General features: G+C 41.8%; 1 protein-coding gene across 1 annotated transcript; it reads right to left on the bottom strand.

The window, feature by feature from the left end:
* Nucleotides 1-396: 396 nt before the first annotated feature.
* CUNH12orf75 (chromosome unknown C12orf75 homolog) lies at nucleotides 397-16,180 on the bottom strand. Its single transcript, XM_088521665.1, has 6 exons — nucleotides 16,089-16,180; nucleotides 7,439-7,463; nucleotides 4,074-4,109; nucleotides 2,908-2,987; nucleotides 2,037-2,083; nucleotides 397-1,469 (listed from the first exon to the last, which is right to left on the bottom strand). The coding sequence occupies exons 1-5, from the start codon at nucleotides 16,129-16,131 to the stop codon at nucleotides 2,079-2,081; spliced, it is 189 nt and encodes a 62-aa protein (XP_088377791.1). The 5' UTR covers nucleotides 16,132-16,180; the 3' UTR covers nucleotides 397-1,469; nucleotides 2,037-2,078.
* Nucleotides 16,181-16,974: the final 794 nt, after the last annotated feature.

The following is a 16,974-nucleotide window of genomic DNA, read 5'->3' as shown; positions in this document are numbered from 1 at the left end:
GGGGTTGAGAATGAGCTGCATATTTGTCTCTGGGACCTAAAAGCAGGAAAACATCGATAAAACAGGCAGCAGTTTCAGAGAATATCGGTAATTAGCATTACAAGCTATAGTATAAAGCTATAGTAAAGAGGACAAGCATGGAATATTTTAGAAATAGTACTTTCTATCAGCCCCGTACAAAGCAAAACAGAGTTTGTTTTAAAGCCAAAGCTGCAAGTTACTAGAAATAATGGTCAGTGTTGTTCATAAGCCTTGACAGATACTGGTGACACTCTCAGGAATTTCATGGTTCTCAATATTTCACTTCATGTCCAAATGTTTCTTTTTTTTTTTTTTTTTTTAAATCAGTCATTAATCTACTGAAATTATATTTTAAAAAAGAGTTTGAGTAAAGAATTATGCAAAATGCTTTAATAATTTAAATACACGTTCAGCCATATGGAAATGTACAATTAGTTTTATGTTGCTATGGGAAACTTACAGTCATTATGAACTTAATGATTTTTAAAACCACTCATCCATCATTTAATACAACAAATTGCTGAAGTAAGAAGAAAACACATTCTGTTATGATTTGTCAAACTTGAAATGCTTAGAGAAGAACTGGGTACACGAAACTTAAATACTGATCAGGACTCCTCTATAATTCATGAGCTCTGACAATACCATCATTTCTTTGTTACACAAGGAAATGTCATTATAACATTATGGAGAGTGGAAGACATAACATAGTTTGGTTCATCAGTATTTTTCCATGTAAAGCTTTACAAAAGGGATAAAGCTGAATAAAATAGAAACAGACATGGAAATATTACAGTGAAATATGCTGTTCTTATTTAAATAAATTTCCTTGAGCAATAATATCTTTTTAGAAGGTGAAAATTAAACACCAAGATTTGTTTCACTGTATAAAAGTGACAGTAGTAATTATAAAGAACCCAATGGCCTCATGTCTATATCTTCCTACTCTTAATTTTCAAAGCAAAAATATTAAAATTTGCAATATTACCAAAAAGATGCAAACCTGTCAAATATATTACTCTGAAGTAAATTAACAATTAATTTATAGGAACCTACCGTTGGAATTAAGTGGACAGTAGTAATGATTTTCTATATAAAATCTATCAAAAATTGTTGGAGAAAATATACAAAGCATTGCTGATAACTGATGAGATCTGCAGTATGGCCAAAGGGAAACAAGTTGCAGATCATCAAAGTTAGCTCTTGTCCAGAAATCTCCACGAGTTCATCAATTTTGTTTTACACTGGATAACAGCTGGAAATTTCCATGACGCACCCATCACAGCAAATGTCATTCCAGGCTGTACTTTAAGTTTTACCTGCAGTTGTAACTTGCAACAGTTTCATTTTTCTTCTGGTGCTCTGAACTGTCTTGCTGTCTGGAAGGCTACATAAATATAAAAATCTCCAGCAGAAAGACAATTTTCTCTAAAGATCTTAGCAGAGGACTGTTGGGAAAGGGGAAAAAAAAAAGTTTAGCTGGACTAGCTGGTAAAATACTTCTGCAGGACAATAAAACTCTATACATAAACCATCTAACTGGTCTGTTAGAGGCTGAGAATCACGGGTGTATGGCCTCCAGATGCACATGCCCATAGACAGACTTGTGGAGCTCACAGGACCATCTATTAGGTTTGAAGCTGCTCATAGGTGTAAGTGTTTGCTGGGCCAGGCCCTGAACCAGCAGCCAAACCCTGACCTTGTATCAGTGGAGTCCACTTCAACTGTCTTGAATAGCAAAAGGCAAGGGACAACCTCAGGCTTTTATTAAGCCAGAAGCAAATTAATGCAGACTTCATTCAGCAGCCATGGGAGGAAAAATGCACCTTTTAATTTAGGCCTATGCCACTGAAAGGTGGGCTGTTGGTTTTGCCCTTAGAAGAATTACATGGCAAATGTAATAGTAACTGGATAATTCCCCACCTGCCTAATAGTAGCACAAGGAATATTGCTGCTTTTCCTATTTTTGCAATTAGTACAGTCAAACACATAACATTAATTAAATCATACTATACCTCTGCCTCCAGTTGTTTGTGTCTCGATGTGTTTATTTCCTTCTAATCTTAATTAGAAAACATAAGATAAAAAGGGTTAAAACATTCTAACATGCTGAATTTCACTAATTTAAAGTACCATTCACTCAACAAAGCAAGCCACAAAGTTACCACTGTTCCAAATAAACATACTATTATTATGGTTGATAGGGGTGTTATTCTTCACTTTTTTTTTTCTCTGAAACAAACTCTGGAAGCTCCAGTCAGTGACTCAGCTCTGTTGTATATATAGGTGACAGCAGTATTTGGTGTGTTAAATCTAAAAATATATTGCATGATTTCATAAATACATGTTTATGTCTTGTCTGTTAAGTATCTACAAACCTAATGCTCATTCCCACTGTTCAAAAATACAAAATGGGAAAAAGAAAACAATTTCCACTGGGTTTCATACAAGAACAGAAACACATCTGAAATCAAGCACTTACTGACTCTGCTTGCTGGAATTTGCCACAATGCAAGCAAACACCTTCTAAGCTATAAATAGTGCTAGGGCTCTGCAAGTGCATATATCATAGCCTCTAAATGGTAACAGGCTTTTGTTTTCTTTGAATTCCCACAGCACTCAGAGCACAGAGAAGCTCTTCAGAAGACAATGTATGATATTGTGAGTGTCTGATCTGTGATCTTTCTGCAGAAGTAGGATGGTTAAAAAATTTCACTAAATGGAAACAATCACTTTAATGATTATAAATAGCCCCGCTGCCTTAAGGGGTTCCAAGGCTGTTCAGTCTGTCTAAAATAATCATTGATTTTTAAAGGATAAATACATCTTAATAGCTCAAATTAGACTAAGAACGTAGGAGTAATGCAACAAGTGACCTTCAAATACCTTTAGGTGCAGCTTTTGTCTGACTGGAAACCATGGCAGTTGCATCCGATGGCAGGCCAACATAAACACCACCATAGTTCCTGATTTAAAGAAAAAAATAAAGCAGCTTAATTTAAATACTTTTCCCTGTCATGCCAACAGCACACAGCAGCACCACAAGAACCAAGGACACTCAGATAGGTGGCACCTCCACAGGCCTGTCAGAGGAGGCCTCCTTTCCCATGGCTACTGCGAAGGTGCCTTTTCAGTGCGGCGCCCTTTGCTAAGGTGGAGCCTCTGCCAGTCAAAGGAAAAGCTGTGAAATGAACTAATCTTTTCCAACTCACACTCCTAGTATTTTTCATTAAATCCCAACTTTCTTCTCACAGTAAACCCCACCTGCACAGCTTCCTCTGCACACCCAATATCCATTTGATGGCAAAACCAATCTGATAGTCATCTACAACACTGAGGCTGTTTCAGTGCTTCAGAAAAAGCACCAGTTAGAAAGCATTTTGACCCCTCTTATTTAACAGAGACTTGCATCTCCCTTCCTAGGGTCACACTTAGAGAAAACTGTTAGGAGGGAGCATGAGAGCATGAGGTACTTGCATAGCCCAGCCATTGTCTTACAGAGCCTGTCTTCTGCCTCCAAAATCTCTGTGGAAGTTTTGGAGCAACCTCTGTGGAAGGACTGATGCACTGAAGTGGAAAACTGTGTCCTTGCCTGGAGCTCCTTGCAGAGCCTCCCTTCGTGCTGCTCGGATGCACCAGACGCTACACGATTCATGCCTTCTCCAGGCCTCGGGGCTGCTGGCGATGTGGGAGGCGCTTGCTGACAGAAGCAGAGCTCCTGGCGACCTCCAGCCTGGCACAGATTTCCCGTGTGTGGTAGCACAAACCCACAGAGCTGGCAGGAAGGCAGAGGCTACAGGCACTGCAGCCCTTCTCCAGCCGATCACCTGCAGCTGCAAGATAGTGCGCTCTTCTCTCAGTGAAAATCCTTTCCCCGGCTCAATTCCGGGGCAGGGGTGGATCTAGACTGGGCTCTGTGTCAGATTTCCTACTCTTTTTTAGTTTCTCAATTTGAGCAGAAGGGATTAAGAGGAGGAGAGGAAGGATGCACATCTGGTGGCAGAACCCAGGGCAAGGTACTCCAAATAAAGGCAGTCCTGCCAAGGACTTACCTCCTTTTGTCATCATCTGATACAGATTCTTCTGCTCTGTAACACGAAAAAAAATATAAATCACATTAGCAAACAGCTTCTTTCAGATATTCCACTGCTATCTGGATAGATTCAGGGGCAGGGAAATAAGGGGAATATAAGGATCCCAGATTAATTCAGGTCATCCACAATTCATTAAAAATGCTTACATGGACACAAAAAGACAGAAGGACAATTTCCCAGTCTAAGGTAAAGAAATAACTGACTGCACCACTGCAATGACTAGGGGTACACAGGTCTTTTTAATGCAAGAGGCGTGGGGTAGAACTATGTATACTGCAATTTTTGCTAAATGCTATTCATGCAGTGCACACCAGTGCCAGGGGTGAACAAGATAATCTACTGTCTTCCTAGGTCTCACCATGCAAAGACAGGATAAACTCCTTCCTCTCTGGTCCACCTGCTCTTCCTCTAGAGGAGTTAGCCCCCTCTCCTCTGACTCCACATGGTTGCAGTCCTCATGCATGCATCCATAAAAATTCATAGACTCCTTTCCTCGAGAACTACTAAACAGCTCTGTCCCAGGGCAGCCCAAACCCATCCAAAGAAAGTGAAAAGCTGGTTTATATCAGTGGGTAGACCTGAGCCATGGATTTTTAGGAAAAAAATGACAACAGTAATAAAGGGACTTTGGGTTCCAAAAGATCAGAAACAATCATTGCTCTTGAATCAACAGGGTGTGTCACATGATTGATTTTCTCATATAACTAGAAACATTTTCTATAATCCAAATCACCCATTATCCACAGGAAAGTCTCCTTTAGAAGGGATGGTGATTTCATCTGTAGATCAAAGCCTCTAAAATCATTGTTATAAGAATAATAATTGATAACATCCAAACAAAAGTTAAGTCAGTACTTAGAAAAAAAGCTTCCACTAGGCAACAGGGCTATTTTCTTCTGTGCCAGAAATGTTTTATATTGGAGCATTACTGGGCCATTACTGTTATTCTCTCACCAACACAAATCATACAGGCCTATGATTAGGCAGACTATTTTTTTAAACATTTTGATTTCCTCTTTTCTTTTAATAACTACTAATCGAAGTCTAGTTTTGTAAACCTATTCCCTTAAAAGCACAACAGCAAATATAGTTTGGGGGACTGCATGGACCACAGCTATCAGTGTGAATGATGACTGCATGCAGTCTGACTGTTATAGTCCTATTGGGAGGAGAAGGATGAATGGAAAGAGGAAAAACATGGAAATGCAAAAGGGAAAGAAAGAATAATTCTGGTGATGAAAATTTAGGGAGAAGCTGTTTTCCACTGTGTTCCAGAGAGTCGGCCATGTGGGAGAGAGTACTTCCCCCAGTTATGCATATTTATACATGTCTTGCCCTCATACACTGTAGCTTAAGGTACCATTTTGAAACGTGCCTGCTAATCTCCTTACTTCAAATTTCCAGGTGTCAGCTAAGGCACAGGGCCATGCTCTCACCTTGGGCTCCAGCTGCAGGAGCAGAGTGGCAAAATGAACAGGCAGCAAAATGAACTCACCAGGCCAGACAAAACAGCCCAGCATATTTTGTAGTCTCCTGCCACCGGATCACTGCACACAGTCACTGCGGAAGAGGAGTGGCCCTCTTCCTTTGCTGAAGCCTGCACTAGTAACTAGTGGTTTTCTAAATTAACCTGGTATTTTAATAAAACATCATTTTATAAAATTCTAGGAATTCTTTAGTGGACAGCATTGTAAAAATTCATATGTACTCTTCTGTAGATTTTAGAGTAATGAACAGTGACTAACCAATAATAATAAAATTAAAGTAACATTCAGTCTAGTAAGTTTCTGAAGCATGGAAGACAATCTATCGCTAATAATGGGATTTTCTCATTTTAAGCCTTGGTGATACCAATGTTTAAACACATATAAATGAAATCCTATACATACACATACCTTTAGGTAAGAATTCATACTGTAATAGTATTTGCGATCTTGAAGTTTAAAACTACCAAAGAGCAAAGAGAGAGGTGCACTTCTGAGTTAAAATACAGTCATTTAAACTGTATAAAATGCCTGAATAATGTAAAAAGACATAACAGAAATTGAAAACGCTATTTTCCGGTATATGAGACTGTTGAGAACATGAATGCTGCAGCTTATATTGAGAAGAGGTTCCTCAAACTTGCCCTCCATAATTTAGCTACTTTCAAATCTTTGACATTGAAGATCCAGAAAGCAGATTACACAGAAAACATAGATCTCTGGAGTATCTGGGACAAAAGCATTCATCTGCAAAAGTGAGACCTGTTTGCAGATCTTAGACATACTTTAAAATGGCAAGGACAAACCTGTTAAGCTCTTCTCTCCATTTGTTTATGTGATTTGACAGCCAAGCTTCTATACCAGGCTTCTTCTGTCTAATTAGAATAGTTAGTTACACAAAATGAAGTAAATAAAACTGTTCCTATTGCATAATAGGAAACTCTTTCCCAGGTTCTTCAGTTTCAAACCTTGTGACAAATATGAAATATATGAAATGGAAAAAAGGCAAAATTAGACCTCAGGAGAACTTCTTGAATGTTTCCATTGGTAGGAAAAGAACTTCATGCCTAAATGAAGCCTTTTCTGCACATTTATGCACCACCAAGTGAAAAAACAGCTAAGAAAGGCTAACCTTTTGCTGCTTCTCTGAAAACCAGGAGTTTGCAAGAGGCAACAGGACAACGAAGGTACAAGCCTTCCACTCTTAGGGAAAAATAGGATGGGTAGAGATGCCCGCTGTTACTAACCATGAAAGATAAGGGAGAAAAGAAGAGCAAATAAATATGGTCTTCAGTGCAGAGGTCAGGTCCGTAACGACCATCTCATTCTTTTCCTTCTGGGAAAGGGATATTATCTGCAATTAAGAATAGGGAAGAAGGGCACTTTCTAAAGGAAGTCTGGATGGATTACCAGGTCTCCTTCGAACAGAAGAAATTTGCCTGAATGGTTCCCTATATCCTTCATAGGACACTGTGGAAATGTATGTGCTTGCTTCACACTAACACATGCCCTTTGGAGAAAAGTACACAGGGCATGGAGGAGGAGTGTGAAGAAACACGGCCATCTCTGGAAGATGGAGCTCTCAGAGAGGCGTATTTTTCTCTCTGCTAGAGAAATAAAGAGAAGATTCTTGCACAAAAGTAAACAAGATATGAAGTTGTTTTGGGGAGATGGAAGCAATCATTAAAAAACAATAAACTTCTGATGGGGCTGATTATATTTTGGAACCCAGCTAAATTATGTACCTAAACTACGTATGGCAAAATCTAGTATTAGCCTAATAACACTGCAGATAAATCCAGGTTTATAGGTTTGAGAGGATGTATATTAAGTACTTACACATCTTTAATAGTCCCTGTTGCACCTAGAATGAAAAAAAAGGCATGTTTACAAGATAATAGCATAATCCTATTTAAACCAACCAATATTGTAGAAAAAGCATTTCCCTTTCTTTCTATCCCTCCAAACAACTTACACATACCATAAGAACATATAAATATAGCAACAGCCATTTTCTGTTGTCAGAGAATAGATTTCTTGCGATTGTCTCATTTATCCTTAATGACTGTCAATATTACCCCTTAAGTCTATCACACTTGTATCAGTGCTGGATTCTCAGTGGGTGAAACCAGCTGGCTGCTCACTCTGCTGCGATGGAGCCGTGTCCAGCTACACTTTCTCGGCACAAGAGCAACAGAAGATTAAATTCATCTCTCTGCATTTCTTATGTCTCTCTTTGCTCTCTTCTGGTGGTTTTGCCTGCAGCCAAGTCGCTGCAACTAACCGAGCAATTATTCCTGAATCTCCGTTTATCTTGTGAACGTGCTGTTTGATTCAGTGACAGATGTGGCACTATGTGTGTAAAAGGCTGCTCAATCCTTTCTGTCAAATTAACAACAACAAAAAAATTCTATAAAATAACTAGACTGAAATAATGTAAACTTTGGGACATAATCCATCCAAAGCCCCAGACATATAAATAAATCAACCACCTCTTAATTCATCTTGCTATTTAACAAAATACCCTAAAGCCAAAAGCTATAACCTAGCTGTCTGATCGCAGAGATTGATTTTTCTGTGACTCAGCTGGTTCTTGCTGGGAGAGGAACAGTCACTGAAGAACAAACTCTTTCCTGTTTCTCCCAAGTTATTAATACCATGTTGCTGTTGCTGGCATGTCTTTCAGCTGAGTAACCAGCAAATTACCTCTTCTATTAATTACACAGGCTAAGGTAGACATTAGAAAACTTTAATTTCTCTTTTTCCTCTTCCTCTCAGCATTTAAATGCAAAAGACTAGTTGAGCTCAAAGTGAAAAAAAATGCATTTGCCAATCCAAAAAGTTTTATGGATTTGGAGGGGTAGAGGTTTGCCTCAGGCATGACTATTCATGTTTTGGAAAACTTTTTCTTTTCCTCCTGAAAAGTATCTGAAAAAGCAAACATTTTTATCTCATCTCATTCTGGTGCGTGTGAATGTGCCTTCAGTGCCCTTATTTTACACACACAGAGGAAGGAGCAGTGCTGCAAAGCTTTCCAGCACTGTCTCCCCGAATGGACTACTCGAATGGCAGGAAACAGCAGGTATGCCTCTCTACAGCCTGCTCCTGAGCACCTTCAATTCCATCACTTGACTACTCCTCCTTCTCTCAACAGCAATGCAGGCCGGCCTTGTACAAGACTGCACACTTTTCTCTTGTTAATATTGATCCAGAGTCAGCAGGGCTGTGTGCCTCTGCAGAAACTCTTCATTAAGTTGGAGGTACTTTTATGTATAAAAAGCCCAGGTCCTCACTTTAAAACTTTCTTCTGAGCCTTTTGGCTCTACAGCCACCTGAATTGTTGCATTGCGACACTACACGAAAGCTTGACCACAGCTTACTTGTCCTCATGTAACAGAGATGTCCTCTGCTACACAAGCTAGTTTATTCAGCATTAGCTCACCTTCTGAATGCCAGCCTGCACATCCAGACCAACCCTAGGCCTTGGCAACACACCCATTGGAAGGCCTAGCTTGCAGGATTGCTTTTCTAGAAGTCTCTTCTTAAGAGGCAAGAAAAAGACATGTCATTCCCCAACAGAGATGCACAGCAAAATCACAAACTCTTGCTAAGACTTGTCATAGTCTTAGCATTCTAGAAATAGAACGCTAGATTCTAGAAATCTGACAGTTATTGGAAAAGTCTGGGAAGGGAAACAAGAAACAAAAACTATTCTTGTGCTTTGCCTGTCCTTGCATCAGAACCACAACTTTCTCATTTTCACACATCAGCCTAAGTTCACTGCAAACACACACGGTACATGGTCCTTTGTGATTCCTTTGGTGAGTCTGTCCTGAGTCTGAGCTGGGGTCTCAGGGCTCTGGGTCTTGATTTGAAAGGCACTAGTCTTAACACTAACGCCTGTCCTGTCGGAAGCCTAACAAAGAGCAAAACAAACGTGACAACTGAAACCTTAGTCGGGATGAAGAACTGTGTGTCATACCATACACTAACAAGTCCAGCTGGCAGGCAGCCTCTGTAGGACAGGCATCTTGAGCAAGCCAGGATCAGAGCTGTGTCTCAGACCCATCGACTTGGGCTTCATACAGAGCTACAGGGCTATGAGCGAGGAGAGGTGTTCATTTCTGGCAGGGTTGATTTTTTTTGACACCAAGACAGCGTACCACAGCCAAAACTCAGTGCAGCTTCCTCAAATGCACCCCATACAAAAACTGTAAGAGAGCTATCGTTAAGAACAAATTTGCTTCGTAAGGTACAACTTTTATTGCTGTATTAACTACTACTTTCATAAACACACAAAAAAAATCAGTTCTCCTCACTTCCCACTTCTCCCCATTGATTTCAGGGGTGTTATTTTTCATGTTACATTTACTCATTTAATAGCAAAAATGGAACAAGACTTTGGTCCAAACTCATTTGAATACTATTCAAGTATCTGAATATAGACTTAAAAATTTCCAGTTCATAAAAAAAGCTTTCTTGCTGGAAGAGGTCTGGTCTGAATGAAAGTCAATTCAGCTGGCTTTTACAGACAGGGACTGGTTAAGTTCACACAGATTTCTTCATTATGGAATCTGAACCCTCTATTTTACTTCACAAGGGACGCAGATTACATCCCAGTTTGTACAGACACGTTCACCCTTACTCCTGTTGCTTCACTGGCATGCTTCTCTAACTCTTCCGTGTCTGGCATGCAACACTTTATTTTAGAACTACTTCAGTTTGTCCAGCCAAAGAATCTTGTTTACTAGTGATCCACAAACAGCGCATAGCTATTCCATAGCACTTATATCTAAAGCATCACAGCTACCACAGCTTTAAAAATATGACTTGGAAAAAAGGTCCATGTAATTGAAAGTTTGCCATTTTATTCAGCTGTATCAGTTTAGTCTAAAAAAAGGTAGCACTTGCCTTATAAACCTTAAAAAACTTGCTCATGTTGCTATGCCCAAAGCCTGCTTTGCCATATGGTTGATAGGTAAGCTCAAAGAAAGCAGGCAGCACCCTCCAGGAGAGACATGAACCCATTTCTCTTTCTTACAGACAGAAATCCTGAGGAATCCCTCTTAGGGAGAATGCATTTCTTGCCCTGCAGATCTTGCTGAACACTACCACAGACTCGCTAGCTTTACACTCTCCTTCCTCCAGCAATTTCCAAAGCCTGCCTCGCAGCAACTGGCCAGGATAGGCAGGGACTGAGTCCTCCTGAAGGACCTCGCAGTTTACACAGCTGCACAGCAGGACTGTGGCTGCATTTGGGCACTTCACAGCTTCAGGGGGAGGAGTACAGCCTGGGAATAAGGGAGGCATATTCAGACTTGCACTGCTCTGAACATGAGTGATTACAAAGAAAAGAAAGATAAACGGTGTTTGTCTAGACTGGTGCTGAAGTCCCCCGCAGAACATTACATTTAATCAGTCACAAATGAAGGACAGAAAGACACTTCAACACAGCTTCCATTCAGTGGGATGAGGCTTGCACTTCCAAGACAAAACCACCCGTTACTGGCAACCCTGCAGGATTTCAGTAGTTGCAGGACAAATACAAGAGATGATTGGAAGAAATTGATTGCTGCAGAGAATATTCGTCTGTGTTGAGAAACATACTATGAGCCAAAGTCGAAGACGAGATCTACAGAAAAGCACAAAAATGGTGAGAGACAACAAAGCATTTACATGAATGACAAGGATTTTTAAAATGCAAATATTTGTTGGATGCCCTGGTGACAAAGGATACAGAGAAGACAAAGCTACTGAACACATTCTTTGCTCCAGTTTTTATTGCTAATAACAGCCCTCATATCCCAGGCCCTGAAGACCAGAAAGGAAGTCTGGAGAAAGGAAGACTTGCCCTTGATTGTGGAGGATCACACAAGAAATCGCTTAGGTAAGCCTGACACTCACAAACCATGGGCACCCATGGGATGCACTCTGGAGTGTTGTGAGAACTGCTGGATGATATTGCTAGTCTCCATCATCTCTGAAAGGTGGAAGATGGAAAAGAGGAGAAGTGCCTGAGGACTGTAAGAAAACCAGTGTCACTCCATTCTTCAAAAAGGGCAAGGAGGAACCAGGATCTACATGCCGGTCAGCCTCACCTCCATCCCCAGAAAGCTGATGGAAGAGCTCATCCTGGATGTTATTTCTAAGAATGCGGAGGACAAGAAGGTAGTCAGCATAGATTTACCAATGAGAAATTTCAGTTAACCAATTTGTTGGCCTTCTACAGCAGGATGACTGGATGGGTAGATGAGGGCAGAGCAGTGGTTGTTGTCTACCTTGACTCCAGCAAGGCTTTTGACACCGTCTCCCATAACATCCTCCCGGGGAAGCTCGGGAAGTGTGGGTGGGTTAGGTGAGTGGACACTGAGGTGGATTGAGGACTAGCTGAATAGCAGAGCTCAAAGCTTTGCAGTCAGCAGTGCAGCCTAGTTGGAAGTCTGTAGCTAGCACCATCCACCAGGGGCAAGTAGGGGGTCCAGTTTTGTTCAACTTGCTCACCAGTGACCTGGATGAAGGGTCAGAGGGCATCCCCAGCAAGTCTGCTGATATTACAAAACTGGGCAGAGTGGCTGGTACACCAGAGGGCTGTGCTGCCAATCAGAGGGACCTCAGTAGGCTGGAGAGTTGGGAGAGAGGAACCTCATGAAGTTCAATAAAGGCAAGTGCAGAGTCCTGCACCTGAGGGGGAATAGCCCAGGCACCAGTAGAGGTGGGAGGTTGATGCTGGATGGCAGCTCTGTGAAGAACCACCTGGGAGTCTTGGTGTACAAGTTGACTGTGAGCCAGCAACGTGCCAAGAAGATCAATGGTAACACGAGGTACCATTATGAAAAATGTTGTCAGCAGGTTGAGGAAGATGATGCTCCCCTTCTACTCAGGCCACCTCTGGCATCCTGTGTCCAGCTCTGGACTCCCCAGTACAAGAGGAGCATGGAACTACTGCAGAGAGTCTAGCATAGGACCACAAAGATGATAAGGGGACTGGAGCATCTCTCATATGAGGAGAGGCTGAGAGAACTGGGGCTGACAGGGAATCTTATTAGTGTGTACAAATATCTTATGGGAGGGTGTCAAGAAGATGGGGTCAGACTCTTTTCAGTGTGGCCAATGACAGGACAAGAGGCAACAGCCACAAACCGAAGCACAGGAAGTTCTGCCTGAATTTGAGAAAAAAAAAACCCTGCTTGAACAGTGACAAAGCACTGGAACAGGTTGCCAAGAGAGGTTGTGGAATTCCCTTCCTTGCAGATATTCAACATTCACTGGGACACAGTCCTGTACAATGTGCTCTGGGTAACCCTGCTTGAGCAGCGGGAGGGTGGACTAACTCATCTCCAGAGGCCCCTTCAACCACTCAGTGATTCTCTGAAGTATCTGACCTTTACAGCAGATTATGAAACATTTTTACATTAATTGTTAATGATCATCTTTCTATAATATTTTCTTGCAAATTCTTCATATTAAAACAAGAAACAAATAAGTCACCCGCACAAACCATATGCAACAGTTAAGATCACAATTGAATTTTCTATTACATGCTCTTTTCTGATTTACTCAGAAAGGAACATCAAACCAAATCCAAATGTTAATGACTTTATTATAGATTTACCTCAGTGTAACTGAGAATCGGATTTACTCAATTTACCTCAAATTGATTAGTTCAAGTTATCAAGTAGCAGTTTGCTACATAAACATGATCTGATCAAATATTAATTTTTAAAATCAGTTGGATTTAAAATAGAGTGTCAGAACAATTTCCTGGGCCACCAACCTTGAAGTTAATAAATCTATTTCAGCTTGCTGGAAAAAAAAATCTCCTTTGTTGAAATTTGGATGTATTTTAAGCTTCCTGCAGACTAACAGGTTCTCTCTCTATATGTAAATGAAGTCTAGACTGCCAGCCTCCACCAAACACCATAATTTAAGGTGCTGTCATTCCTACCACAATTGATACAGAAAAGAAGAGGCAGTTGAAAATCGTTAGAGAAGGCAACACCAGAATAAAGTGAAATCCCTTAACTCTGGAAAAGTAAATTAATGTTTAAGGGCATATTAAAGGACAAAAGAGAAACTATTTTGGAGCTTCTAAAACATCAGGACATAACATTGTAGGAACATCAGGATATGCAAAGCGAGATAACAAAACATCAGAGAAATAATAAATTGATAATAAAAACTTTTCTATAGCTAATGGGAATTTTTAAAAATAAATAATAAGTTAAGATGTCAAACATCTGGGAGACTCAAGAAGGTTGTGTAAACATCGTATTCTGGAGTCCTGCACCCTAGAAAGAAATGCTATTTTAGATCATGTCTATTAGTTTAGATCCAACAGACCACAGGACTGAGAGCTCTTCTGAGGTCATCCTAGCTGTGCAACAGGAGATGATATCATTAACTGAACTATCATTATACAAATATATATATATATATGTCTGCTCAATAATATAAATTAGTTGAGCTACAATGGAAATTTTGCCAGAGCAAGAGAATGAGGACTAGCATAATATGTTTAATCTACTTCGTGAAATGTGCTACAATATTGTCCTTAGTCATATGGTATGACAGAGTGCATTACAGGTTAATTGTAAGTTATGTACCTTGAGCTTTGACATTACTGACTGTAGAATAGTCAAAACTTTAGCATCAGAGGCACAGTCATACTGTGCAAGCCACAAAATTAATTTATATTTACATTATATTTTGGTAAAATGTTGAGAATTATTCTTTCCCTTTAAGTTCAAGAATTCTAGTTAAAACTGGCCCATTTTTTCCCTTCCCTGAATTTATTTTTTATTAGACACATTTTAAAATGAAGACTTTCTTTTCAGGACCAGAAAGGAAAATGAACTGAAGGAGAAAATTCAATAGTGGGGACCTCACAGCCTTCCTATTTCTATTACCAATTTCTGGTTACTATAGCATCATAGATTTCATATCCTTGACTTACTGCTGCTAAAAGTTATGACAGAAATGGACCTTTCAGAAAGCTATGTTGTAATGAATGTCTGTAAGCATTAACAGGAATAAATGCATTAAACTTATTATACATTTGACATGCCATTGTTGCTTTTAACCTGTGCTAAGCCATTGGAGAGCTGTGAACTATTTCTAAGGAGTATGCCAAAAGTAGCGATGAAAGGCAAGCGCATATATTTTATGAAAAGTCATATGGGTAAGTTAAATTGCTAAAGGGGCTCTATTTCCCAGTGGAAACAATAGCTGCTTTAAAAAGCTGTGGACACATTTGTTTAAATAAATAAACTTTTAGTTCAAAGTAGTAATAAATAATACCTTGGCAAAGGTATTATCTGTGTCCTATAACAAGTTCTATGGGGCGGCCAGGCCCATGTTTACAGATTTGCTGTCACAAAGTAACTCGGGAGCAGCTCAAACTGAAAATTCTCCTCCAAACTGCGTAATCCTGCTCTGACTCCTGCTCTGGAGCTTGCACTTGCAAACACGAAACTGGGATGCAAAGAGGCGAAACCCAGCAGCAGGGAGCAACATTGGCTCTGTGCTAGGAGATAACTTGGAGTCACCACAAATCAGGAATCAGCTATGGGAGAGAATGCGCTGAGAAGCACTTCAGGAGTTGGAGCGAAAACATGAAAGATGCCTCTGATATATGATTCCTAAAATCTAATTTATAGTCATTTAACTGTAATAAGTCAGCAGTAAACAGCAGAAAAGCACCCCCATGCCCAATGAGTGCAAAGTGCAGGGTCTAGGGAGCAAAACAGCAATGCAACATGCACTGCACATACACACAACTTGCATAAGTCATAATTCATGCTCACAAATATGTGCCCAATTCTGCAAACCAGGTCTAGCACCGCCCAAACAACAGACTGAAGCTCTGAGTAAAATAAATGGAAATGGTAAAAGATGCAGACCTAACAATTCTCACTGGCCCACCTCTATTTTGCTATACATTTTCAAGTGAACAGACACATAATGAAGGCATTTGAAAGATATAAGGCAGGCATTTAAATAGGTAGCAAGGTTTGCCAAGGGCAAGCAGGAGGGAAAAAATGTTTTGTATATGCTCGGTTGTGCTGTTACTTCATAGGCTTATTTTTATTTCATATGCTGAAAGCCCCTTCAATAAAAAATAAAAAATAAAAAAAAATAAAAAAAATAAAAAGTGGCCAGCAGCTCCATCCTCCCACTCCTTCTCTCTTCCGAAGATAACGAGTCGCCAACACGGGCGCCGACGGGCGGCCCCGCCGCGCGGGAGACCCCGGCCCCGCCACCGCCTCCAGCTCCCCCGGCGGGCCCGAACGAGGAGGCCTCATGGGGGTCGCTCCGCGCCCTCGGCCGCCTCCTTAGGTGGCCGCGCACCGCCCGGCCCGGCTACCGCGCGGGAAGAGCCGCGCGCGGGCGCGGAGCATCGCGCCCCTTCCCGGCGCTCGGGTGCCCGCGCAGGGGACGCGCCACGCGGGGGACGCGCCGCGCGGGGGGACGCGCCGCGCGGCCGCCCTACCTCGCCCGCCCGCGCCGCCGGCCGTGGAGTTGCCGCAGCCCATGGGCGCCGCCCTGGCCGGCGCTGCGCGGCGCGGAGCAGCGCGGAGCAGAGCGCGGCGGCACCAGGCAGCGGGCGGAGCCGGCGGGGAGATAAAGCCGAGGGGACCCCTCCTCCTCCTCCTCTGCCCACCCACCGCCCGCCAGCGAGCGCCGGCGCCTCCCGCGGGGTGGAATGAGAGGCGAGGTGAAACGGCCGCGGGAGCCCACGCGCTCCCCCACGCGCGGGGCGCGGCCACGGTGCCCGCCGCCCCGCGCGCGTCCCCCCGCGCTCGCTGTAACCGCGGGTCAGCCTCAAAGCTGAAACCTCACCTGTGCTCCCGGTCACATCCCGCCTGCTGTTTTAGGATCGGCCGCTTTTAGTATTCCTCTTCTTCCGAAAATACCGTGTTCACACTTGGTAGGTGGGTAAGAACTGCAGATTTACTTCTCCTCGGCAATATCAACAGCACGGACAGAAAGTGCAAGCATTTTTTTTTAATTCAAAATTTGTGTCATTCCCTAAAGAAAATCTGATTTATTTTTCAGAAGGACACTCAGAGAGGTTCAGTGCCATGCCTTGTGGATGGTCAGATCTGAAAATCACAGAAAAAAAAAAAAAGAAAAAATTCTCAGACTGAGCCTTCAAGTGCCAAGCAGGAGCCCAAAATTAATTTTTACACCAGATTTAAGGAAGAAAGGGTGCATCAACCTTTAATTGGAAAAAGTGGAAAAGATCTCATACAGTTTTTCAATGCAAAAACAACAAAAACCAGCAGCCCACACCGAGCATAGACTAGCTATACTGCAGAATAATGTATAACTGGTGCCCCAGTTGGAAGCAGTCAAGCTCAACACGGACACCAAGC

This window comes from Tinamus guttatus, unplaced genomic scaffold, assembly GCF_059628265.1.
Source record: "Tinamus guttatus ecotype Peru unplaced genomic scaffold, ASM5962826v1 Tinamus_guttatus_pri_ptg000125l, whole genome shotgun sequence".
Lineage (NCBI taxonomy): Eukaryota > Metazoa > Chordata > Aves > Tinamiformes > Tinamidae > Tinamus > Tinamus guttatus.
Note: the sequence above shows the minus strand (reverse complement) of the source record. Positions and strands in the feature narration are given on the sequence as shown.